Source organism: Typopeltis vanoorti, chromosome 12 (assembly GCF_054136105.1).
Source record: "Typopeltis vanoorti isolate ZY-2024b chromosome 12, IOZ_Tvanoo_1.0, whole genome shotgun sequence".
NCBI classification, from domain to species: domain Eukaryota; kingdom Metazoa; phylum Arthropoda; class Arachnida; order Uropygi; family Thelyphonidae; genus Typopeltis; species Typopeltis vanoorti.
Window position 1 is genome coordinate 103,615,728 of NC_143560.1, and position 27,737 is coordinate 103,643,464.

General features: G+C 33.4%; 1 protein-coding gene across 1 annotated transcript in view; it reads right to left on the reverse strand.

Annotated features, from left to right (window-relative positions):
• The window catches only part of LOC150101088 (inactive dipeptidyl peptidase 10-like), a 51,600-nt gene that overhangs the window by 17,334 nt on the left and 6,529 nt on the right, over nucleotides 1-27,737 (reverse strand). Inside the window, exons 2-8 of the mRNA XM_090402162.1 lie at nucleotides 20,471-20,585; nucleotides 14,605-14,703; nucleotides 11,910-12,019; nucleotides 11,612-11,686; nucleotides 6,686-6,738; nucleotides 6,512-6,590; nucleotides 4,825-4,968 (exon numbers count right to left, since the gene is read on the reverse strand). Coding sequence (XP_090258288.1) covers nucleotides 4,825-4,968; nucleotides 6,512-6,590; nucleotides 6,686-6,738; nucleotides 11,612-11,686; nucleotides 11,910-12,019; nucleotides 14,605-14,703; nucleotides 20,471-20,585 — 675 coding nt within the window. The remainder of the gene's footprint in view (nucleotides 1-4,824; nucleotides 4,969-6,511; nucleotides 6,591-6,685; nucleotides 6,739-11,611; nucleotides 11,687-11,909; nucleotides 12,020-14,604; nucleotides 14,704-20,470; nucleotides 20,586-27,737) is intronic.

Sequence of the window (27,737 nt, forward strand, 5' to 3'; positions counted from 1 at the left end):
GGAAAAGTTTTAACTTTGGGAAGAAACAGAAGTCAGAGGGATTCAATTCTGGGGAATAGGTGGATGTTCCAACAATTCATAGTGCAGATCCCTTAATTTTCCCATTGCCAAAACACCTTTGTGGGCAGGTGCATTGTCCTGATAAAAGATGATTTTTTTTTCTTCTGCAAACCGGGTCTTTTCTCACGAATGTTTTCATCTAATCTGGTTAAACGATCAGATAATATTTCCCGGTTATTGTTATACCATTTTCAAGATAATTAATAAACAAAATGCCTTTAGCATCCCAAAACATCGATGCCATGACCTTTCCTGCTGATGGAACCGACTTTGTCTTCTTTGGCGCTGAACAATCGGCTTCTGTCCACTGTTTGGATTCTGGTGTGTAATGGTGAATTCAAGTCTCATCCATAGTAATAAATTGACGCACAAATAGTTAAAACGCTCCAAGCACTGTTCAGAGATTTTCATGCGAGTGCGCGTTTTTGATCTGTTGTGAGCATGCGCGGCACCCATCTTGCGCAAAGCTTTTGCATTTGCAATTCTTCATGCAAAACATATCCTACACGTTCTTTTGAAATGCTATGGTCTCAGCAATTTCACGCACTTTGATTCGTTGGTCATCTAATAGCATATCGTGCACTTGATCGATGATTTCTGGTGTTGTTACACTTTTTGGACGTCCTTCACGTAGATCATCTTCAAGGCTGGTACGGCCGCGTTTAAACTCGGCAGCCCATTTCTTAATTGTCGAAAATGAAGGAGAAGAGTGCCCATAAACTTTTATGAACTTCGAATGAATTTCTTTTGGCGTTAAACCTTCTCTTACAAAGAATTTTATAACCGCACGATACTCAATCTTATCCATTTCAAGGGATTCAGACAACACTTTTGCTTCAGACAGCTCTATAAAACAAACTACTCGATAGAATGACTTGCAATTTCACATGGATACTTATGACAGGTGTACCACCTTAGACAAAAAAAATCTTGCCGATAGTGTTGCCATCTGTTGTCGAGACCGAGAACTTTTCAGACCACCTACGTATTTTATAATATACGTAAAAATGTATTAACTGTATTCATATCTTTTTATTCAGTTAATTTTTTTATTATTATTTTTAATGCGCTGCGATTTACGGAACACAAATAAAAGTACCCGAGTTATGCATTCTTCTGGAAGGCTTCTTTTATCCGAATGCAAAATGTGTTGGGAAATTATTTTCGTTTCACTACAGTGAAACCTGGTGAGAACAAATGTTTGTTCCACAAATGATAACAAATTGTAACAAATAATACAAGAAGCAGAACTCTCTTATAAACAACGAGGTGAGTTTTGGTTTGAATTATTTTATGCATTTATCGACGTATTTGCAATTTTAACTTGAAAAATAAGAGATTTTTTTCTTTTATTTGTAATGGATGCATATAATAATACTTAAAGCAATAGATGAAGGATAAATTATTAGCAGACACGTTACATTTACCAGCGGTCTTCTACATCTGGCACTCTACCCTTTTCTCCCAAACTACAATCGCACTGTTCGCATAGACTTACCTTTTCACACATCCAGTTAACGGACTCACGACATATGCTGACGATCGATGAATTCTGCATTCTCCGTACCCATATCACAGACAGGGAGTGGCTGTCCATCCAACTAACGGAAGTAATGTAATAATCTCTAAAGAAAATAAGAAAAAAAATCAGTTGTTTTCTGTAGAAACTGAAATTGTCATCAAGAGTGTCTGTTGGTTATTGTTGTTATAAATGTATAATTAAAATAGCAATACATTTATTTACATTAATGTTTTAATCTATGGTGTGTGAAATAAGAACTCCATAGTTGATTTAATTACTAAGCTAAATATAATTAAAAGAAACACACGTATAAACCACAGTGAAAGTTATTTAATTGTAAATATTTCATCCTAAATATCTTAGGACATCATCAGTACAGTAGTAATAATAGGAATAACATACAGTTAGGGCGCATGATTACAATAGAATCTCATTAAACGTGCGTAACGTGTTACAACAACAACAACAAAAAATTATTTAACACAATTTTGTATGACAACTTTAGGAATAGTAAGAACGTCGTTGCGGTTTAAGTTGGGTCTGTGTAGTAGGGCTTCAGAACTTTCTTTGTATAAGCGTTCATGTTTAAATAAAGATCTATGTAAAAGTTAAGACTTTTCCCAATGGATCCTATGGTTTGGAATTTCAATTCCGTGTTGAGAGAGGCCAGATTTCTGCGGTTTAAAAAGACGAATGTGGTCTTGATGTTCCGAGATGCGTTTCTGAACAGACCTACCTGTCTGTCCAAAGTAAGATAATTTGCATGAGCATGGAATTTCATAAACGCCAGGCAACATCAAAGGTGAGAGTTTGTCCTTAGGAGAAGGTAACAAGTTGCAAATTTGGTTGATAGGTTTGTAAGTAGTAGCAAAATTGTATTTCTTCATAATTTTAGAAAGACGTTCTGAGATGCCTTTGACGTAAGGTATGGGAATCCTATGGACTTCTTCCTTTCTGGTTTGATGTGTGAAGAAGTGACTGATGATTTTTTGAGTTGTTTTCGGATTATATCCATTAAGGATGGCTGTATTTTTGATTACTTCTAATTCCTGGGTTAAAGATTCTTCAGAGGAGCAGAATTTGTGTGCTCTGGAAACTAGTGATTTAATAATGCCAGATTTCTGAGATGGATGATGAGCAGAAGAATTGTGAATGTAGCGACCTGAGAATGTAGGTTTGCGAAAGACAGACGTGGCAATGGAACCGTCTTCTTTTCTTTGGATGTGTAAATCCAAAAAAGAGATACCCAGTGGAGATTCTTTTTCTAACGTAAAGTTGATGCGATGATGAAGAAGGTTAATTTTATCTAGAAACAGTTGTAATTCAGGTTCGGGATGATTCCAGACTGCAAATACGTCATCGACATATCTTAGCCAAATTTTTGGTTTGGGTTCAAAAGTGAATATTTTTTCTTCAAGGTGTTCTAGAAACAAGTTTGTAAGGTTTGGTGATAAAGGAGATCTCATTGCTGTTCCTTCTTCTTGCTTGTAAATTTAACCCTCCAGGTGAAGTAACCTGATGCAATAACAAATTTGAACAATTCAACTATATCAGACGGAAATTTTGGAGTTAGTAATTCTATTGTTTCTTTATGGGGAATGTTTGTGAAGAGGGAGACAATGTCGAAGCTGATTAACAAGTCAGTTTTTGATAGTTGAATGTCTTTAATTTTTGTGTGAAACTCTGTAGAATTTTTGATTGAATAGACTGAGTGGCCTATGTGAGTGCGGAGAAGGTTAGATAAGAATCTTGATAACTTGTACGTTGGACAGCTGATACAGTCTACGACGGGTCTAAGTGGAACATTAGTTTTGTGTAGCTTAGGTAAGCCATAAATTCTAGGAGGTCTTGCATGGTATGTCTTAAGTTTTTTGATTGTTTCTTCGTCTAAGGAGGAAGTTTCATTAAGCAGCTTATTTAATTTTCTGAGTTTTGTAGGATCATAATCCAATTTGGCGTAAGTATTACGATCTTGAAGAAGTAAATTCATTTTTCGGTCATATGAGTTTGTATCAAGAACCACAGTGGTATTTCTTTTATCAGCTCTGGTAATGATTATGTTTTTATTACGTTTTAAGGAAATTAAGCTTACTATTCCAAAATGTTTAAGAAATTATCCGATTGCAGTGGTTCTTGTGTTTATTTGTTTTTTTCTAATTTTTCTAACTTTAAATCGAGCCTCAAAGAAATTGGTTTCTTTCAAAGGTTCAAAACAATTGTTTGTTTAGAATATTTACAGGAATTATTCGGATAATAGAAGTACCTAGGTAAGAAATATAATCCATACGAATTCAGCAAACACTATGGAGACAAAATTCTTTAGTTATCAATCAAAAAAGATAATTGTCATAAATTGGTAAATAAATTCTGCTTTACGAATTGCATATTTAAAATAAGAAGAAATTTTTAGTCTACTTAAAATTAATAAGAATAATTTAATGAAACAGAACACAATAAATATTAAATTGTAAACCTTGCTTACAAGTCTTCATACGTCCTTGGAGGTTGAACAGCTTGGAGAACAGGTGTCGGGTCCGTGAGATCAACTGTCCATAAGCTCACCGATGGGTTGGTTGTACCAGACTGGAAATACATGCTTAGAATTATTACTTCCATTATAAACACATGAATAAATATTTACAAAGGAAATTTGCATTATTATATCCCAAACTACAATATTTGCGATTATATATAACAGTTTTTAGATATAATACTTTATTTTAAACTTTAGTGTTTTTAAATTGAATTAAGTCTTTTATAAAAAAAATAAAAAGCGATTGTATTTATAATGTTTTTCCATCTAATTACTTATCTATCATAATAATAGAATCATTCGGATAATAATCGTGCTAATCGAATTTTAAAAACGCAATTCAATAAATTTCTTTTTACCTTAGGATACTTCTGTTCTTCAACCAGAGGATACTGATTGCTGATATCCGCTATCATCCCATAACGTAGCGTAAAAACTGACTCCACTTCCGAATCGTTGAGCGTCATGAAACATAATTTACTTCCGTCCGCCGACCACCAGATGGCGTTGTTACTATGAAGAATCTCTTCTGAAAAGTTGGATAAAATAGCAGCTGTTTTAATTATTATTTTTCGATTCAAATATATTTGTAGTTTTAAACTTGAATACACAAGAAGGCAGAGCTGATTTGAATCTGATAGAATATTTTATATACTAATGATATTCTTATCTCTGATCGCTTTAATGTCGTAATAAGCAATACGAGTACCTGAAGTGAATTTCTACCTTCATAAAGCCAATCTGGAACTCCGTTGAAGATAACTCCTTCAACTCCAGATGTTGTTAAAGGCACAGGATCCACTGATGTGCTCACTTGGGGGATGTAATACAAGTTGTTTTTGAAAGCGTACACCTATTGAATCGAAAGATAATATTCAGTTTACAAATTTTGTAGTTAATTGCACCGAAAGCATTTAACACGTTAAATGTTTCTTAAAAGATTTAAAATCTTTCATAAATCTAAATCACAAATCTGAAACATATTAATTGATAATAATTAATTGTATCGATAATTAATTGATTTGTACTTTATTTAAATAAACATCGCAACTTATCTAAATTTAATTTTTATTTTAATTAAATAAATAAATATTAGAGGATTTGATTTGTACATGGATAAATCACAAGCTATGGAAAATTCTAAATTTTATGGCCGTGATATAAATCCACGTAATGCAGATGAAGTGCATCCAACAGAACAGCGGATTATAGATCGACTTCTGATGCTTTCGAGCAGTGTAACAGTGCTGCTGTTCTAAATTAACTTGCAGGTATACCTATAAATGCCATGGCGCTATGAAGGATAGGGTTGAGAGGGAGAGATGCCAAAAAATGATGACACTACAATCTCCAGCTCTCGCAATAGGAAATGTCTGTCCTTGAACACTTGACTTTCAACTGTTTCAAAGCAGAACCATTATTAGAATAGCTTGTTCATTAGTGCGTGCTATTTTAAGATATATTTGCTTCGGGTATGATGAATATTCACTGATATTATTGAGATTATTTTAGTGAATTTTTAATAGCTATATAAAACCTTATTGGACTCTTTCTTAAACTATCATAATAGCCTCGTTATCTGAAACATAAAAAATGTAGTCTTTTTCCACAGCGTATTTTTAATAACATTTAGTAATTTTTTTTCTTAAATAGTTCTGTTCTCCTACAGCTAACCCTCAGAATAATGTACAGTTGCTATCCCATAAAAATCATCACATAGTGACCCAGTATTTCTACCTTAGTAATGGAAAGAGCAATACTTATTAGTATTGTTGTTGCTGCTGTTATGACTAAGTTCGGCTTCCACAAGTTACATTCTCAGCAATCAAAAGAATAAATTTATTCAAGTAACAGCTCTAAATTGAAGTGAATCTCGCGAACTTAGCTATAAGTGCCTGCTCATTTTTTTCACATATGAAATCTTTTTTTTTCATGAAATATCATTTTCAGGGGACATAGTTAAAATATTTGTGTAAATATCTTAAATCCAATATTATTCGAAATTGATTGAATAACGCAACTAAATGGAGGAGAAGAAAGATGAAACACATTCTATTTGTGAATGTGTTTTATTTTTCCAAGTTTTAGAGGATTTTTTAATTCATTGGATTTAACGTTTCACATTTATCATGCATTGTTCGTGTTGATTGTCTCTGTTGAATAAAACTGGTGAAAAGCTAATATTCAACTTAACTTGAGTTATAAAAGATCGAATTTCGTCCTAAAGTTTTTTATGATGCGTAGCCAGTGATTTGTTAAGATACTTGGTTGAAGAGTCATTACTACGATATGTATAATCTTTAAGAAGATAGAGAATTCCAACATGATTAAAGATTGTAAAACCTTTCATTATGCAGCATTTTTATTTTTTTTTAAATCAAAAACATAAAACTTACCAGCTGAGCACCATTCGGACCCCACATTGCATACTGTAATTCATCGAATGACGAATTCGATAGAAGAGGAAACACATACCTAAAGGCAAGCATTTCAATAATAAATTAATACAACTAGACGAAAGAAAATATAAAACATATCTAAGTATAAATGAAACTAAAGAAAAAACTTACTCGTTGCTTATGTTAAAAATTCTGTATTTTGCCCGAAAGGAATGTTTCCATAGCTAGAAAAAATACAAATAAAAAAAAATTACTGTTCTTTAGCTACATAAAAAAATTGACTTCAATTAGATATACAAACAGAAAGTTTTTACTTCCTTACATCGGAAGGGTATTTATTGCTCCTTGAAGATAATAGGATTCTTATTTGCTAACTTCAAACACTTCAAAAAAGGAAAATAAATCGCTTGATTTCATGTTACATTTCTTTGAATTTCAACGTCTACGCAAACAACTTATACAAAAACTGAACACAGATCAAATAAACGTCTAAGACATCAATTAATAGAGAATGATAAAATTATAATAAAAGAATAATAACACTGCTAATGAAAAAGAGGAAGAATTATATGATAGTTCAAAAAAAAAAGTTAAAACTAAAAAACAATCGAAGAACAAAAAAAAAAGAAACTCAGTACTTAAATGTGAAAATTTTTGTATAAATAATTAAACAATAAATAAATAAATAATTTCAAAAGTATTCAGAGAATACTAAATATTCCTGATACAACAACCTTAAATCCGAAAACACTAAAAGTATGTTATTATTTCCTTATAAAACAAAATGCTCAGTATAAAATGTATTATATAATTAGCACTACAAAGAGTGGCGCTAGTATTTTTATTGAATTTTCTAACATTTTTCACAGCGATTTGGGTGAGAGGGCGCTTTCATTGTTTCTCAACAATCAAAAGATAATTAGTTATTTTGACAGGTTATAAAACATTTGCCTATGAAAGACAAAAAAGTCGAACTAATAGTGGCGCTGCTTTTGGCTCACAGTTCCCTACATCCATCATTTGCAAATATGTAGTCTGTTTAATGTTAGCTAGAGTTATTTTGATGACAAATCATCGCAATATTGTTTACTGGATGTACCATATTATTATATAATAACACTAATTATAACAGTAATGCACTTTGTTAATTAGCATCGGGTAGTTATTCTGTCGTCGAACGATGTATCTCTGCTGATAATGGTCCGAAAACTGTTATAATCCAGATTGTACGAGATACTCAACTCTAAACTAACGACCATTAATGACGTGTATTACAGGTGACTACTGCTATCAATTTATTTGCAGATCCGTGCTTAGTGAGTATTCCTGTATTTTTCCAAGTAAATTATAAATTACCTAGTTTACATATACCAGCTTCAATGTGACTCTGTTTAGAGTCACACTGAACCTAGTATATTCCTCATTAAACTGTGGATCCCTACTCAGATGTCCTTGTGATAACACCGTGGCTAATAGTACACAGTCTAATAAATGTAAAGGTCATCATATTATGTATATTTTTGTTACAGGAAGAATACATCTTTCACTTTTTGACGGTGTTGTAGTTGGATTGAACTGAACTTAAATCTTCCAAATTAGTATTAGCTTTTTATCTCACGATAGCATTTATCAAACCAAACGGTTGTAATCACTATATTACAGTACTGTAGACAATTGCTGCCACCTCAAGATCCTAAACACTAATTAACATTATTATCTAGAATATTATTAGCTTTACAGTTGATTTGCCTGCGTTGTGGTTCCGATCTGGAAAATACTACTTGCTTGTTAGTAGCCTGCTCCCAAGATCGATCCACTAAAAAGGTTTTTTTTCTGACAGAAATTTCAGTCTGGATATTTCAAACAAGGAACACATGCAGCCCATTTTACCAAGGAAGGGCTAGTAATATATCTAACACTATTTTGCACTTCCTTTCCTGTATTATATATAAACTTGCAGAAAATATGCTTAAAATTGGAGATCTAAAAAAACGTGAATTATAGCCAATTAAAAGCTTTATGTCCTGATTTCAAAGAAACAATCGTAGTGGTTTTTCGTCCATCAACGTTTCAAATCGTTTTTCGTTGTATCAAGTCTGATCTATTTAATACATCCATCAGATGCGAGAATTAGACATGAAGTTCACAGATTTACCATGTTCTGTGAAACAAGCTCTAATAACCACTAATAGAAACCAAATAATCTCGCAATCAAATATTTTAACATAATATCGAATTGAAAATGACAATTTCTAGCATGATCTTTAAATAAAATGTTTAATTTCATCCGGAAGTGAGCTAATAGGTCTTAGATGGAAGTGGAGGGTCTTTTCCTTCCGAAAAGTTCTATTTTCAATCCCGCCAAATAGACAAACCGTTAGAAGTGCGCACACATTGGCATCACATACTCAGTTGCTTGAATGACAACTGAGTATGTGATGTTTTTCACATACTCAGTTCCTGTAACAAATATACTCAGCAAAACAGAATTTCAGTATTTTATTGAAATAGTCGTTTATAATATTTATTAACTTGGGTCTACCAGAACTACACATCAAAAACAACCATTCTTCATTAACTCAATGGGTATCTTTCGTTATAATTTTATCTTTTGCAGTCTATTCTTTAGGAAAATGATGATATTTTCCTATTATACTTGGTTTCCTGTTGTGGCAGTGAGTTTGAGGCCCTCTGATGTGAGGTGGGGGTCTCACAATATCAAATACATAGTGAGGTGTTGTTACATACCTGTTGGATCAGTTGCTGGTGACGAAGAAATGCGTCACCAGATAAAGATGATGAGTGCGAAATGGATAATCATAATGCTAATTACCCAAAAATTGATTGGATAGTTGTGAAATGTCATGAAATCGAAATTATCAAGCTATTGCGATTCAACTTCCTCAAGCAGTATGTGTCAGAAGGAACTCGGGGTCAAAGAGTGTTAGATCTGATTATAGTGTCAGAGGGGATTTCCGTTAAAGGCGTAACTGTTCTATCTCCTCATGATCATTCGCGCCAGGTTGGGGAGAGTTATTATGCGGTACTCACTTGGGAAGTGGCTAAGTTTATGAATGTTACAAGCTGAACTACAAAGCGGGAAATTGAGGAGAATGCTTGGTTCTGCACCATAGTATCGTGTATTGGATCGGAAGGATTCGACAGTGCGTGGGAAGCGTTTTAAAAAATACTTAAATGATATGATATCAGAATGTATCCTTAAAGTTCCAAGAATAAATAGAGTAGGAGTGAAATGGATGTGTAATCTAATTAAGCAAAGAATTCGTAAGAAAAAGATGATGTGGAAGGAATATCGCGTGCATTAGGATGATATCCGTTATGAAAATTATGAAAAGGAGGGGATTGATGCGATATCTGCACGGATGGCAAAAAGAGTGTTCAGTGTTCACTGTTCCTTTGAGCAGGCTGTGTATTTACGTCTCAGATCATATCAGGGAAGATTCCACAGGAGTGTAAAGAATGTACACATTGCACAAGGGTGGTGCAAAGATCGATGTATTCCAACTATCGACTAATCAATATCTCAGGAGTGTTGGTAAAGATTTTGTAAAAGTTGGTTAGGGCTCGCATTAGAATTAGCTTGACAGAGAATCTCTACTTTGTAATGAACAGCAGAGGGTTTACTAAAGGAAGGTCATGTTTTAGTAACGTGTCACATTCTATAATAATGATACCACTGAGCTAGACAAGGGGAATGGATACACCATGATATTTTTGGATTTTGCTAAAGGCTTTTGACAAAATACAGAATGCAAGACGCCTGCATAAATTGCAGGATATGGGATACAAAATATTGGCATGAATAACAGAATGGCTAACTGACAGATATCGAAAAGTGGGATATTGGGGGGGGGGGTAATCTACAAGATTCAAGGTAACCAGCAGTGTGCCTCAAGGATCAGTCATTGGTCCGCTGTTATTCAATCTGTACATTAATGATATTGGGAAGGATTTGAGAGGGAGTCTACAGCTATTTGCTGATGATGCAAAGGCAGGTAAGGCAATCAAGAATGCTGCTGATGTGCAGTCTTTGCAGAATTATTTGAATAGGCTGGAATTGTGGGCATGGGAAAATGGATGTCAGTTCAATGACAGTAAATGTAAAGTCATTCTCGGCGTGATTAGATATCCAGTGTCATATTATATTGGTGGGATTAGGCTAGAAGAAACTGATGAGGCTAGGGATCATGGAGTGTTAATAGATAGGAAGTTGAAGTTTAGGAGCCATGTGGAAAAGATTGCAAATATAATTCAAAAGATAATTGCAATGCTGAAACGAACTTTCATGTGTAAAGATAAGGATGTCATTTTGCCTCTTCACAAAAGCCTTGATAAGACCTCACAGTTCAGGTTTCCGTTGTGATTCTGATATATTGGAGAGAGTGCAAAGGAGAGTGTTAAAAATGATATCAAGATTGAGGAATCCTGATTATGAAGTCAGATTGAGAATTTGTAGACTGCAGACAGGAGAACGAGGGATGATGGGATTGATACTTACAAACTTCTGAAAGGGTCATCCAAGATTTCAATTGATGGTATATTTCAATTTTTGGATGGTTGAGAAAGGACAAGAGGGCATCCTTGGAAGCTGAGAATAAATGTTGTCAAGAAGGGGATGACGGCTAGATTTTTCTCTCATAGGGTGGTGTGTGATTGGAATGGATTGCAATTGGATGTTTTGTGTGAATTCAAGAACAAGTATTTTTGTTCTTGAACCCCCCTGTATATGAATAAAAAAATATGGTATGTGAACAACAAAATCCATTGCATAAAAATTGGTGATGCTAAACGTCTAAGGAGATATTTGCCCTATCAATCATAAAATGATCCGTTTCACAACTATTCTTGTCAATTGAATAATATCTTTTCAACCAGAACCGGGAAAATAATATGATTATGGAATATAGAAATCTGATTATCAGTATTTATCAGTATTGCATTTAAAGAAAGAAAATATGAAACCAATTTTAATTTTAATAATCCTGTGTGATTAATGTGGAAAACATGTATTTAAATTATGCATAGTAGCTTTAAAAATATATTCTTACAAAATAATTTCTTGTTTCGTGTACTTACTTGTGTGACATCGGTAGCTATGAGCAGATACCTTCTGTCAGCTGATATGCTGTAATGTTGAACGTTGTATTGTCGCTGTAAAAAAATAAATAAATAAATAAAATAAAATTAAGAACTAATTATTGGAAGGCATTTCAATTACGTGAAAGATGGATCTTTTAAATTAATTAATCTGAAATTTAATTAATTAAAATATGGGTTTAAATTAATTTGTATTTTTAACTTTAATTAATTAAAAGATGGATTTCTGTGTTAAAAACTCTTGATAAGAAAACCTCAATCAAGTTCTATTACTTACGTAAGTGATATTAGACATGACTGTTCTTTTATGATTCTCCACATTGTAAATTATATCAGCGTTATAAATTATAAGAGCGCCATCTGGATCTTGGTAGAGGAACTCGCTTTCTATTTTAATATAGAAAAGAAATACAAATAAAGAAATGATGTGGAAATTGCTTATAAAATTTAATATTTCAAAATTATCTAAAAAGTTAAAGATAGTCATCATCATCATCATACCTTCCAAGGATTTAGTCCTAGAGTGTCTGTTCCGGCCTTAGCCGTCATCGTTGAATGTCCTGGTTTTCTTTTTCCTAATGGCTCGTATTTCAAGGCTTGTTTTGGTAATCTTTCTGTTTTCATTCTTTGAACGTATTCCATCCATTTATGTTTATATTTTTTAATTTTTCTATTACTGGTTCTCGGTTTAATTCTTTCATAATATCTTCGTTTCTTTTGTGATCAAATAGGGTATACTTTGCGGTTTTTCTCATAAGCTTCATTTCTGCTGTTGTTAATCTTCGTTTGTCTTTTTGTTTTATTGTCCAGATTTCGCTTCCATACATTAAGACCGGTAGGGCTAATGTATTGTATACTTTTAGCCTGGTTTGTTTTTGAACTAGGTTCGGTTTAAATATAGAGTTAATTACACCTGTTATTTTTAAATATTTTGCAATTTTTACGTTTATATATTTTTCATTTTCATATGTGATCGTACATCCTAGGTAGTTAAATGAATTCACCTATTCTAAGATCTTGTTATCTATTACTATTTTAGTTCCTGCTGGATCTTGTCCTTTAAAGGCCATAGTTTTTGATTTTTCTGTTGATATTATCATTCCATAATCTTTGGGTCATGTTCTAAATTAGAAACAAATTTGTTCCATGATTCTCTGTCTTTTTCTGACTTCTCTTTTAGCTATAGCTCTTATTCCTTTATATTCTATTTCATCTTATAATCTTTTATTGCTTAATCATCTATGATAGGCTTCGTTTTTCATTTCGATTATTTCTTTTATTGTATCGTCCCATATCTTCAGTATTTTCTTTTTATTGAATTTCTTGGTCTTTCCTAAGTTTTCATTTGCTGCTGTATTTAGTATCGTTTTTGTATTAAGCCATTCTATTTCTATTTCTTCATTTTGTTTTATTTTATCTAGATATTGGTTAATTCAATATAGCCATTGTACATTTGTGTCATTCAATAGTCTAGTTTTATAAACAAATGTTTCAAATTTTCTTTCTGTTCTTGTTACTTGTAGCCATTTAGGTGGTAATCTTAATTTTATTTTAACGAGGAAGTGGTCACTGCTTATTTCATATCCTCTTTGAAATCTAACATCTAAAGAGAACCTTTTCATTTAATATGAAGTAATCTAATATTGATTTCCATCCTCTTGCTACCCAAGTATATTTATGTATGTCTTTATGTTTATAGAAGGAATTCATTATTTTTAGGTTATTATAAACTACAAAGTCGATCAATTTTTTACCATTCCTGTTTAGAGCATGTTCTCCATATATTCCTATATTACTATTAATTTTCGTGTTTCCAATTCTTGCATTTAAGTCTCCTGCTAATATTATATGATAATGTTTATTTATTTTATTATATATGTTTTGTAGCTGATTATGAAAATCAATATTATCCTGTTCTCTTCCTTCTTCCGGGGCATATAAACCAATTATTGTTAAATAGCCTCTATCTATTTTTATTCTAGCTAGTTAAAGATAGTAAAGATTATAATTTGAATTTAATTTTTATTTTAGAATTAAAATAATAAAAATGGATGTTCTTGTTTATCAGCGATTTAAATTATCAGTTAGTGAATAAAATTTGTCACCAGCTCTCACATTCCGCGCACGCAAACGTATTATTAATGCATCATAATTTCTGTTTAACTCGATACACGTGACCGGTGGTGTAGTAAGAATCTCGGCGCCCAGGTAAAAGCATTTAAGCTTGGTTTTGTCGCTTCCCCCCCCCCATTTTTGCTTCTGTTCCCTTCCTTGCTATCACAGCACGTGACAAGCCTTAGATGTTAAAGCACACGCTACGATAGCATGCAGCGCTATCTGCATAAGTTTCTGCTTTTAGAAAATGTCGGGGTTGTGCGGGCTCTGAGACACTTTTATCGATTCTTGTCGTATCACCTATTTCGGTGCTGTACTGGTATTCAGTGGATAACACACACGTGTTCACTTATAGAAAAATCACAAAAATAAATTGGCATTCACTTACAAACCAATTCGATTATTATTTTGTATGAACTGAGAAAGACTGTTACTGATTCTTCAGTTTGCGTGCATGAAGTTAAATATAATGTAATCTTGACTTGCGTATTTGTTCTGTCTTTATAAGCATGCGTAACTTTGACCAATTAATAATGTTATTTTTTTAATCAGCACTTGTATGTTACGTGCTTTTATGGACAAAAATCTGTATTGTTGTATTTGAAGCAGTAGAAAATGACGTATTACATTAGTACATGCGCGCCCTCTAGCTTTATTGTGGTTTCTAATTTCTACACGTGCAATTTAACTGAAAATCTCAAAATAATAATACTTTATTGCTATATGCGTTAACTCATTAGTACATCTTGAAGTTATATTTATATTTATTTATTAAATTCAAACTGGAAAATTATTTTTCTAGAAACATTTCTAATGACTATTATTGAAAACAAAAAAAGACATAAAATGGAATTTACCTGAAATCCAGGAGCCATTGAATCTACGTGGTTCAAACATCCCTGAAATGATTTCTTCAGCATTTAGTCGAGGATTTTTTACCCTCGGACCCGTATCAGCTAGAAATATAAATAAAGATGAAAACACTATCGGTGGTAATCTATTTCACTAAACAATGATTAGCTCAATATTGAATTTCAAATCAATATGAAACAGGTTTTCTCTTTCAAAAGGGAGACTTAGAGAAAAATACACAATCCGGATCTGGCAATTTTAAATAGCTAAATAAAATGGTTCTTTCAAACTATCCTGTTGACTAATGAGGCAAAGTAGCTATTGACGTTTTTTAGATTATATGTAAAATAGGTTTTACATTTAAAAGTTTTGATTTCCTTGAACAATCTGTTATATTTCCCACGTGCAAAATTAAAATCAAATATTTAAAAAAAAATGAAATAAAACGAAGCCCAACTTTTGCACGGGATCCGACAGATTAATCAGTTTAGAAGCATATGAAGAGGGGGGAAGGTTTCCAAGTACGGGCACTGTTCCTGACGTCTGCATGTCATCAATAATGAAAACCACAATTACTGTTCCTGTCTTTTCCGTCCAGGAATGTAGAGGGAGAGAGAGAGAGAAAAAAAGAGAGAGGACAAAATCAGCCATGCAGCTGAGCTCATTTGGAAGCACGCTAATTATGGCCGTGACTTTATTTGACTGCAGGAACCTTTAATGAGGCGGTCCGTACGGTCGCCTTATTGTGTGTTTCTGTCGTGTCCATTGACTGATATAACGCACAGAACCCTCGGGGTCTGGGAGTGAAATGAATTGTGAACAAGCATAGTAGATTATTCTTTTTCCTGAACAGAAATTTATTGGTCGTTTCATTAACATTCGCATGACTTTTATCCGTTACTAGCGACTACAATCACCTTAGGAGATCTTAAGTAGATAAATTTCTCTTATAATGAAATCCTTTTCTCAATACAGAAGATTTAGCCAGAAGGAGGAGTCTTAGTAGAGGAAGTGCAAGAGAACATTCATTAGAATCGAACTAAACCGGAATCGGGGCTTATTTTACTTTTCAATGATGATAAAATAAACAAAGAATGAATTTGTTTCGGAAAATATATTAAACGGTTTTTTTTTTATTTGAATAACGTAAATATTTAAATAGAATGAATCAAACGTTATTAAATTATAGTCAATGTATATTTAATTCCCATACATCTATTTAAAAAAGTAAGTCTATTCCTGTCTACATATTAGAAGTGGTCGTGTCATGTGCTTTGTGACGTCAGTGGAAACAATTAACAATCATTCACCTACAACAACATCGCGTAAAGTGCACACGTGAATGTTTTAAATTTTTTTTGTTGTTCTATTTATTCAAAACACCTACATAATATTCTGTATAATTTGAACACGTTTTTCCCACACTCTTGTACTTTATAAAGGCATTCGGTCATCCATCAGACATTTATTTTATGTTTGTTCTCATGAGTCCAATTTTCTCTTCCTCATTTATTACCGCATTTTATTCAAATGACTTTATAAACGTTTTACAAAAAACTAAAAGCGATTCTCTTTTTTTTTCTGCCATGCATCCCATGCGAGTAATTGATGAAACTCTCTTCATCTGAAGTATTAAACCCGACCTTCTCGTGTCGACAGTCGGCTGTGCTTGTGACAGAACTTTGCCAAAAAAGTGGTAATGAGCAAGATTAAATTACCCCGTGAGGGTTATTCTTATCCTGCGCTTTTCTGTGTCTCCATGGATTTGATTTTGAGGAATCGGATATCTTTCGAGAGTTAACTAACAAACATGAAGTAATTTTAATGGGATACTCGGACACCGGCTACCGTTTAATTAGATCATTTTGTCGGCTTATAAACAACTTCCGACTAACAGTCTGGATTTTTTTATGTATGTGTGTGTCATTAGAGACTATTTTTATCTCTCAGTGCAGCACACTACTGGATGGTATCGATTATTACGGTTCATCGCATCGTTAAAGCACAAAACCGACGAAAGAAATGATAAAATAAAATTCATGGGATCTTAATTCCACGTTTATTTGTCCTTCTTGGGACCACTGGTGCTTGCTGATAAGTAAAACAATAGTCTACATTTAAATTTAATTTCATATTTAAGCTGTTTTTTAAAGTTTAATACGAAAGGTGTAAAACTTTAGGAGGCATCAATGGTTTGTGTCAGAATGTTCTTCGGTTATTGTTATTATTGGAAAAAATCCTGAATGGTGAAAATCTAGCATAGCAAATAGTTACAGTTTTGGTTTAGTCTATAGGCAACTAAGGATGCTTGATGATCATTTAGATTGCAAATTACTTAAGCGGTCATGTATTTCTGGAGGAAAAAAAACGAATGACTCTATCAGAAAGGAGTTAATTTCTAGAGAAACAGAAAGTTAGATTTTTTTATTATCCTTACGAGACCCCAAGGCAACACTAATCTCTCTTTCAAGATAATTTTGGTTGAGCTCTTGCCTTTCTCCAAATGAATATTATTAAAACTGTGTTCAAAGTGTTCATTTATGGTTAAATTTCATGAAGCGTGTACATGTTAATGTATGAATTCAAGTATTTCTTATCATTTTGTACTGTGAATACCGACTTAGTGAATAAGTTACGGATAACTAAACATCATTTTTAGGTCGTTTAATGTACTTTAAATTCTAGGTAGGCGCTCTTCCTGCTTTTTATTGTCTAAAATAGAACATATTTCTAGGAATCATTTTCATTGAGCTTTCTAAACCAAACAGATGTTTGCTCAATACAGGTAGATTTAAGATACAGCACAAAATAAATCACAAATCTGAAGAATCTCATTCAAAAACTCATGTTCTATATGTGACTGAGAGTTTGTAGATGAGCGTGGCTTTAAGCGATAATAGAATGAACGAGATATGATTTCTGAGGCATAATGCAATAGAAGAGTCGTTACTAAAAGTATTAAATAAATCAGCTACAATAAACAAATTGCATAAATAAAACATCAGGTATCCAAAGATTGCGATATTGATGTTCTAACACACTAGCCTTTGGGAGGTGAAATGATTTCACCTCCCAAAGGAGGTGATATCATTTCATTGAGGAAGGATTGATCTAAAATGGAGAATACTACAGTTAAGAACAAATTATCCATCACAAGATTATTTTTTTCTTTGATATCCAGATGTACCATTTTAATTCCATCTTGGTGGATTAAAATCGAATGCCTTCTATTTCTATATAATCAGTTTCTTCGTATTTCTTCATATACACAGGGTGGTTCAAAATTCCACGAACAAACTTTGAGGGGAAGGAGAGAACATCAAAATCAACCCTATTCACATAGGAAAGCATGACCGGAAACGCCTCCGGAAGGTGCTAACAGGGACACGAAGATACAGAAATAACACAAGGCAGGAAATAGTGTAAAAAACTTTATTAGGCGTAACTGAACAGTTCGATAGTAGTTGGATACATAATATGGTAAACGAGGTGCATGTTTGCCATCTCCGCGTTCGGAAAACGACGCATGTTCTTCGTACGACCTCGAAAGCTTGAATGAGGAAGTCCCAATTGCTCACCTGGAGCGCTGGCGAACAGCGCCACCTATCAATTTCGGGTGGCGTTTCCAGTCATGCTTTCCCATGTGAATATGGTTGATTTTGATGTTCTCTACCTCCCCTCAAAGTTTGTAGGTGGAATTTTGAACCATCCTCTATATTTATTTATTTAAAATTTATTTAGCTGGGTAAACAGCGTTATCCTATAACGTTTATACTCCGTTATTTAGAAAAGCCATCAAGCACAAAAATACGGCAATCTGAATTGAACACATGATAGTTAACGTATCATGAGTTCCAGGCTATAGTCGTGATACTGTCCAATAACAACTTGCCCTGAACAATTGAATGACATATTAGGTATCGAAGATATCCATGGGTGGTCAATATCTGGGTTCGAATCCCGTCTAACACGAGAAGAACTAAGCGTTTTTTCATCAGAGGACGAGTCATTCTCTTAAGAAGACGTTGCAAAGTTTGTCCCTCCGGAAATGAGTTTTTCATCCTTAACACGGGTGAATCGCAATGCGAACACATGCAGTTAACAAAGCTAACACACTAGCCTTTGGGATTAGTTGCCTTTGGTCGTAAGTTTTAAAAAACCTAACAGCAGCGTTCAAGTCGAATCTGTATATTAATTTATGACGAGAATCTCCAGAGTTTAGTATGAATTGTTCCGGCACAAAAACTCTACAAATGCAGACTTCGTGAACTCCTTTTTGAAGAGAGACAACCGATTGATATACAATGAGAGAGATGCGCAACTCTTTTCAACATCCCTTTATCTTCTTTCTGTTGATTTTTGTGATTTTCTGATTGCTAACTTGCACGTTATTCCTGGATCCTATACGAGAGGTTTGCAACTTTTTGTCAGTGGAAGCAACAATTATATGTAGTTGCTCTGACCGACCTACAGACATACTTATTAGATTCCGTACCCAGACCCCTCTATCATTTTCTAAAAAAATTAACTATTTACATTAAAAAATCTTATCGGATAATGACATTTTGAACAAAAGAAAAGCAGGCGTTTAATCTATTATTATGAAAATTCTAAATTCCAATATAATAGCTTAACTTTTGCTTAGTCTATGTAAGCATCGCGTTGTTGACATTTATTATTCATTTATTCATTTATTCCTGAATAAGCTGTCAAGATCGAAGACAAGATCGAGGAGGTTAAATCTGTGCCATTGTTTAAATTAAGGGATTTGTGGCTTCTAGTTTACTCAGAAGCATCTTTTCAATGAAAAGGTGTTTGAGTAAACTAGCATCTTTTCATTGAATAATGAAAAGACGTTCATTCATCGTTTCTATTGAGGATTGATGAATATGCTCCATTAAACAATACCTGCCTCGAACATAACGTAATATATGTGAACAGTGTAACACTCAATAAGATGATCAATAGAATTTACAGCTCTGATGTTGTTCGAGTGGCTCCATGCCATTCAAAGATTTAATTTCGCTACTTCGAAACTTATTTTTTAGTTTCTCTGATGATGAAAATCGGTTTTGATTTATTTCTGAAATTAGTGCTATTTCAATCACTTTATTTTATCCTCGGACAACTTTGGGTACTTCTACTATCGCTCAATAACTGTTTTTGATTTCAAAGATAAAATAAACAAACGTTGGCTTCAACTTCTGATTCATTCTTGGTTGAATTCCTTGATATTGTCTTATCTATATAGTCTACAGAGATTTACTGTGATGCCATATTATAGAAGGAAATAAAAGAAATATAACAAATATCGCATTCAGGATTCTTCCATTTGTAAACAATAAAGAGAATGAAAAAACTCTTGAGAAAGGCCGATCTTCATAGTTCTATAGGTTGTACGAGTTTAATTCAGGTAGTACTGAGAAAGCAAGCCAGTCTACTTTAGGTTTTGTAGAAAATGAAGATTTTTTTTATGCTTACGAACTCTAATTAATTTATGTGTAAATCAAAAACGATTTGAGAGTTGCTTGCAAAGTATCTCATCGTGTTTCGTGCTACGGATGGCTTCAGTGCTATCCAGGAAAACGACTTTTACAGGGTAAAGTAAAAAGTCCAAGTTAATTAAATAATGATAATTGTGTCTTTTCTCTTTAGCACAAAATGGGAGAGAGATAAATCAACTTTCCTTCTGAGGGCACAAGCCCTTGCAAGGTATGTCGTTTGGTAGGAATGCTCAGAATAATGTGAACATTATTCTGAGCATTCGTACCAAACCACACGCACAATGCTCAGATTAGAAATAGACACATTTTATTAGCAAATAAGGTGAGTGACATCAAAGAATCTCTTATTTTAAAATATTTTACCTACCCGGTGTTAAGAGAACTACAGCAGCTACAATCAGTGAACAAACAGCTGCGATTACTAGGAGTGCAATACCAATTCCCCTCCAGTTCTGTTCATCTCCCCCAGAGCCAACGAAATCCTGAAAATTATAATAAAAACAATCAATCGATTTAGCCAGTTTTACTGAAACAGAAATTCTCTGAAATTTTAAGCTTATGGAAAAATGTAAGTTATAAAACTTATATAAATGTTTAAACTGTAATAAAAAAATGTACAATTTAAATCTCTCTCATCTTTAAATTGAAGGAGCGATTCCTTCTACAAGATTATCTTCAATCTAAACATTACTCATTAACTTATACTGTCTTCATGAATTATTAACTACGTTGTCCACGCTAAGTTTATCTCCAGAGGGCATTGATTTTGCACTGTAAAACTTTTTCCGTTAAATAATGCATTGTCATTTTTTTCTTTTTTGTATTTTGACATCTGTAAATGTTCTACTTTGTCGAAAAATGGCTCGCATAGTTCTACCATACAATGCAGGTAGCTAAAGTTGCTCTGGAAACAATTCTTTAACAGTACTTGTAATGCACGCAATACTATTGAAAGTCGTTCTTTCTTCACGCGACAATGTTAGGCCTTCGACTATTTTATTCTCCTCGCGTGCCATAAGCTCGAGACATACTTTAGGAGTTGCTCGGTAGTCGCGTCATTTTCTCATCGTACTCTCCTAATATATTTCAAGGCTTCTTTTCCTCTCTCTAAATCTTTATAAAATATTTTGCTATGCATAATACTACGCAGATTTGTGTCGAGACGAAAGAACCTCTTTCTTGTATCGTATACACTACAAGATCTATCACATTTATTGAATGAAAAAAAATCGTTTATTTTGAGTGAGACATCGACTGAAGTCATGAGATAAATTTTTAAAATAACTGTATACATTTGGCAACATTCTTTTTTTTTTCATTTCCTAATTAGGCGCTGCTACGGAACTGCTACACCAAAGAGACGCAAAACAGAATTGTCCAGAATATCAAAGGAAAGATTGCCGTTCTTCGAATTAAAAATAGTAAACGTTTATTATTCTCTCAAAACCAAATATCTGAAACATAAAAAAATCACGAAAATGACCAAAGAGCTAATAAGAGCATAAGAGCACCTTGGGCATCGGAGATGTCTTAGTATTGCAGTACTTAAAAGACACGAACTCTGCCCAGCATCATGTACATATGTTTACCTTTTTTATTGGTACTTTGGATGAACGTTTCGCTCGCCTTACCAAGCCGCTGTTTTTCAAACTGTAGGTTCTTATTGGTGACCCATACAGAAAAGGGTTAAGTTTCTTTTTTGCAATATCTCAGCTATCATATATATTCTCATCACTTTCTGGTGATTTTCGATACTTTTGAGGTGGGATTTTTTCAATCAATAGCTTTACATTACCAAATAATAAAAACTCTTTCATTAACTATTATGTTTCGTGTTCTTTTTTTTCGCGTAAGATAAGGAGTTCCAGCTCAAAAAAGAAACATCTTCATACTACAAAACCCTCACACTTAACTGGTGTGATGATGCTGTCTGGCAACTAACGTTCTCCTAGCAAGCACTTTGCATAACACTTCTATATGTTTTCATTCCACACCACATTTTAACAGGAACACGCATGTGAGCACTATCATATTTAGCTGCAGCGATCCTTTCATGGAGTTCATTGCACTTCAGGCCCACACTTGTTTGGCTTCGGGCATTCTGTTTGAGAGAATCCACTGATGCAAGACATATCCATTCCCGTTCAGTTTATGGGATTAGCGAGACTGATTCTTAGGATTCATTTCCACCATTACATCTCATCTTTTAATGTGCAGCTACAGTTGATCTTGAATGCTCTGTTTGGGCTGCAATCTCACTAACTGATTAATTAGGCAGTGAGATTGAAGAGCAATCTCATTATCTGATTAATCACTAACATAACAGCTTTTGGCAACAGCTCGCTGGAAATGGGTTTACTTTGGGTAACGCCCTGTTCCTAGGCTTCCAGGATTGTACAAAATGACATTCATCTACAGCGCATTCTCTTTAGAGCTTGTTTTGGTCACTGATGCGAATATTTCAGAAAAGGAACGTGTGTTTGGATTAAATTTTTGATATAGCATCAAATTAGGACATAAAACTGATATCGCAATCGGGGAAGTGAACCGTCCAATTTGAGACATTTCATAATTAGATGATTAACTTGAACCTTGAGAGGTGAATGTTTTCAATGGGGGGCGTACCCCTCTCTGTTGCTGAGTGTTAACAATAAATGTGGGATTATTTGTTGCTAGTAATGATGCCAATGTTGACAATAAGAAATTGTTCACGTGATGCAAATGTTATCATCATTCATGATAATGCCATATTAATGATTCGAATTTATGCATAAAGGGTGGGAAATGTAAGTGAAGAACTGATAAAAGTACGCAAACCAGAAAGATGATGATAATAATAAAGTACTTCAAAGTACAATTCAAACGTGAACATAAAGTAAAAATTACTATTTATTTTCTAAGTTAAAATTTCAATTTATACCTCTTACATTTAAATAAAAATTGAATTAACGACTGACATTATAGAAACGTTTCGCATGAGAGCAACAATTTTAACGTTTTTTTGCGCTTCTAGAAACAAGAAAAAGAATTTATCATTTATTAAACGGTTCCAAACTTCTATTTCTAAAAGAAAAGATGGCATTAATTCAACACCTTAGTGGCTCATTTTCTTTGCTATAGTAATCCCAAATACCTGGAGTAGGCATCCCTTCTTACAAAATGTCCTTGAGGATCTTTTTGAGGTCATCGACCCGCAAGATAAAAATCTAATAGCGGTTTATGATCTCATAGAGATACCAATCTGTCATGTAGCAAGTTGGTATCACCGCGGTATTATTAACGATGCTGTATTCCTTTATTTATTCCCTATGTCTAAATATTAGCATCTAAGAAGCAAAACGTGTTCTATCCCCTCACCTTATTATCAAACGTCATAAAATTTTTTGGACTTTTTTAAGTTCAACACAATTAACTTAAACAAAACTAAGTTTATTTGTTTATTTTAATTCTCCGAAATCTTTTGGGCTATTTCCTTCGAATGTTACTTCATTCTTTTTTTTTTTAATTTTTTAACCACCAGAGATGAGCAGACATCAAATAAAATTACCATATAAATTGCAGTTGATAAACTTTATAAATATTAAGGTAACTGTTAAATATGTAGGACCTCCCTTCGTTCGTTCGGCGCCCTGATTGATATTCATAAGAAAGTGCGTGCTTCGAGTGAGAAATAGATGCGCGAGGACTATTAGAAATCATAGTCATAAAGAGTGGGAAAATGAGCTAATAAAATCGCATTTGTTGGCAAAAGTTCAAAAGATCGTATCGAAAATGGTGGTTTCAGGATTTAATTCGTGCGTCGGTCGCATTTCGTAAAATGTTTGCAAGTCTGTGAATTAAAAAATTCACGAGGGTTAGCCAAGGTATTTCTTCAAATGTTCTTTACTTTATATAAATATCAGAAGCCCCCAGGAAAAAAAAGGGTGGGCTGAATGTAACTACGATATTCAAGAACTTCAAGAACTTGCAAATGATAAAAATAATGAAACAAAAATTAAAGTAGCCACAGATGATAGCAATTAGTATATAATTTCGGTTCTTCACCCTTGTTTGTGTTTAAAAATATCTCAACTAGCATGCATTTAAATAATTTCTGAAGTAGTTTGCCCTCTTAGATTAACTTTCTTGTTTCTCTCAGATGACATACGAACTTTGCGTGTTTTTTTCCAAATTGTTCTTGTCTTTGGCGTATATCGCTATGGCAAATTTAACTAGAGAATCTTCATTGTCCGTGATAGAATGCACGCTCTATAATTCATAATTCTCGAGCTTAGAATTGCTGTCACGACAAAGTTCATTGTTATTCCAAGTGGCGCGCGTGCCAGAAAAAAAAAAAAAAATGAAACTATTACCATTGTAAAAGTGATTTTGTAATGCCAGTGGCAGGCGCACATTTTGATCTGTTTGGTTATCTTTGCTATGATAAAACTGATTGGTCAATTCATTATTCAAAATGATCTAGCATTGAATAAGCGAGTTCAAAACTACATATTAATGACTAAGAAAATTATTTCCATTTTTATCGCAACCATAACGTGAAATTACATGTTGGCTTTAATCCAGATATCTCAGAGAAGTGGAAAGAATTATACCCAGCACGAGAGGAATGCGAAAAAGATGTCTATTTCAATAAACTCTTCCATTTCGGCCTCTAAGCGAGCATTACTCTGTTTTTCTACTTTTTCGAGTTAAAGATATGAATTTTTGATCAAGATGCATTCTATTTCGTGGTAAGTTCAACGATCGCTGCCATTTGGTAGAAAGTTTCTATATTTGGCCGAGTAGATTGCATCTGTTCAAAATGGTGAAGCCATTTCCGAAACTATCGTAATTCAGCGAGTTACTCAATCAGAACAGAAAGGAATTTATAAAAGAGAATGAATATTTTTTTATGTTTCATCTCTATTTCGAACTCGTTTTTGCATGAAATATAGCGAGCGTCGTTATTTCAAGATGCGATCTATCAAAGATACCGATAGTTGTAGCAGGTGGAAACATAAAGGAAATATAGAATGAGAGACAGACAAATTGGAATATGACGAAGAAATATTTGGCAATCATTTCATAAATGAATTTGAACACTTAGTCGATACAGCTGAAATATCTTATGGTGAACATTTCGGATATATAACTTAAAAACCTTTTGATGTATTATTCATTTCATTAGCTGACAGATGGCGACACTGGAGTGGCTGTCGTGGCATCGCAAATATTACGTCACCATCACTGTCTCGCAAAACCTTTAGAAGGGATGAATTGTATAGCCAAAAGACTTCAATTTGGCATAAGTAACATATTAAAATTAGGGTTATTATGGATCCAACCATTATTAAATATATTTTTATATTTGGCTAGAAAATATGGATGGATCCATAACATCCTCCATTTAATACCTTTATAAAGGCTTTTCAGTTGAAATTAGGCAACCGGTTAGGTACAGAGATGGTAGGATTTTTTTTTATCCCTCCTGGAAACAGGTGTGTATCTCACCAAGCAGGCAGACCGGCCAGAAGAACAATAAAAGAAACAGCCTATGGTGTAGATGGAATTAACAGCCCTATTAGACATTAATTCAGTTTCTATAAAGCCTAGTTAGTTGGCGAGGGTTTGGTCATTCAACTTAGCACATGAAGAGAAGATAAATATATTCATTCTTACAAATATTCCAGTTTCCTTCTGTATTTTTTATAAATGTCATACAGACAATAGCATAACGAAACGCGCGCGCACACATATTATGTATGTATATGTAATGTTTTAATCAGAAATAAAGAGGTTTCTAAAAGTAAGATAAAAAGAGGAAAATCGACACGGAAGTGAAATACTTTTTTAGACTGTACCAAAAATAAATCAAACATTTTTCTTTTCTCTGGTTTCCTCATCTTCGTCACCTGAAAGAATGATTTCTATAAAGTTAATCGATCAACGTCACAATCGTACACCGTATCGCCATGCATGGTGAAACTTTCTGCGTTTGCCAAGAAGTAACACTCAAAACGATCGGGCAAATGATGAATTGTCAGTCGTAAACTATACAATGCATAGCACATGGTACCTTCAGATAAATAATTTCTATTATAATAAATAATAGGTGTACTACTTATATACTTGTTAAGCATAACGTTGTACAATTTAATTAGGTAAAAATCGATGTTTTAAGAAACTAATTTATTTTTATTAATTGTTTTTAAATTTTTATGAAATCTTAATTATTATTTTCATAGTAAATTCTTTTTTGTTGCGATTAGTTAGCAAAGGTCTCGAAAATAACTCAGCAGTCGGAGAACACGAAGCTCCAAAAATAAACGTTAGTACTTGAACGTAACTAGTTTGAATAAAACAGAGTTTGTTTTTATAAATTACTAACTAGTTTTTGTTGGAGAGAGTCGGAGAAAAACAAACGCACAGGAATAAAAGAGAAATAGTAAAACTAAGAGCGACAGATCAAGTGAAACAGAGTGTGCCGGTGCAGACAGAAAACACAATCGATCGAGTCTGGGAGAGGAATTTATAATTATGGGAAGAGTGGAATTTGTGCTTAGTGGTTTTGTATGTTTATATCACAGCCACTATTAGATGCCAACTGGAATTATATCGTGGACTGTTGAACTGAATTCCGACATCAAAATGAAATATTTCCAAGCAAATATGTTTTTAATCAAAAATTGATTTCATCGCATTTTGTGAACTGCTTAAAACCAGATGCTCGAAGTGAACACTTCCAATTGTGGTTGGAAAAACGGAATTTTCGATGTTTATTTTGTCTCAACACAATCATAACAGTTCCTGCTTAGGAATCTCATCAATTCAAATAAAATTCCTTGATTACATTTTCCTACGAACGTCATGATGATCATTTTTGGTGTTTTCATTGTTTGTTCGATTACAACTAAATACATCGTTATTGATTCTTTTATTCTCTACTCTAAATCATAATTTCCATTCCTTCAGGAGTAATATTCACAAATATTTCAAGTCTATCAGTGCAACAGATCTCCAATATACGTATGACAGGCCACACGTTTATAAATTCTAGTTTATTCTCAACCAGGTTTGTACAGACTTCAAAACTTGTTCGTTGAAACTTTTTAATCTGTAACTGCACATTTTTAGCAAACTTCCACCCATTGTAAACGTCATGATACATTAATACTATGGGTGGGTAAGGTTTGTTGTTCTTTTTATTTTTATTATTTTTATATTTAAAAATTTAGTTTTACATTGTCCGAAAACCTTGGTCTACAGACCAAACATCGAACTGTTTTCAACCCAATTCAGAACTCCAGTAAGCGGAGCAGTGATCTCACACTGCATGATGAGAATTATCGAAAGACATTCACAAAAGCCAGTCTTTGATCACGTGTTCTCAGATTCATAAAATTGGTTTAAACACTTCCTTGTATACTAATATTGTTTTATTCATTTCTTCCTTTTTCTCTCTTATAGCTCCCAGGCACTCCGATTGTTCTTATTTTGTTTCTATTTCCATATATTGTTATTTAAAAATTAGAAATAAAGATATACGATATTTAAATATCCTATTCAACCTTCCCATGGAGTACCTCTGATGTTGAACGAACCAGGAAAGATTGACAGTTTGAGAATTAGTCAACCAAAGTGTGATCGTACATTAT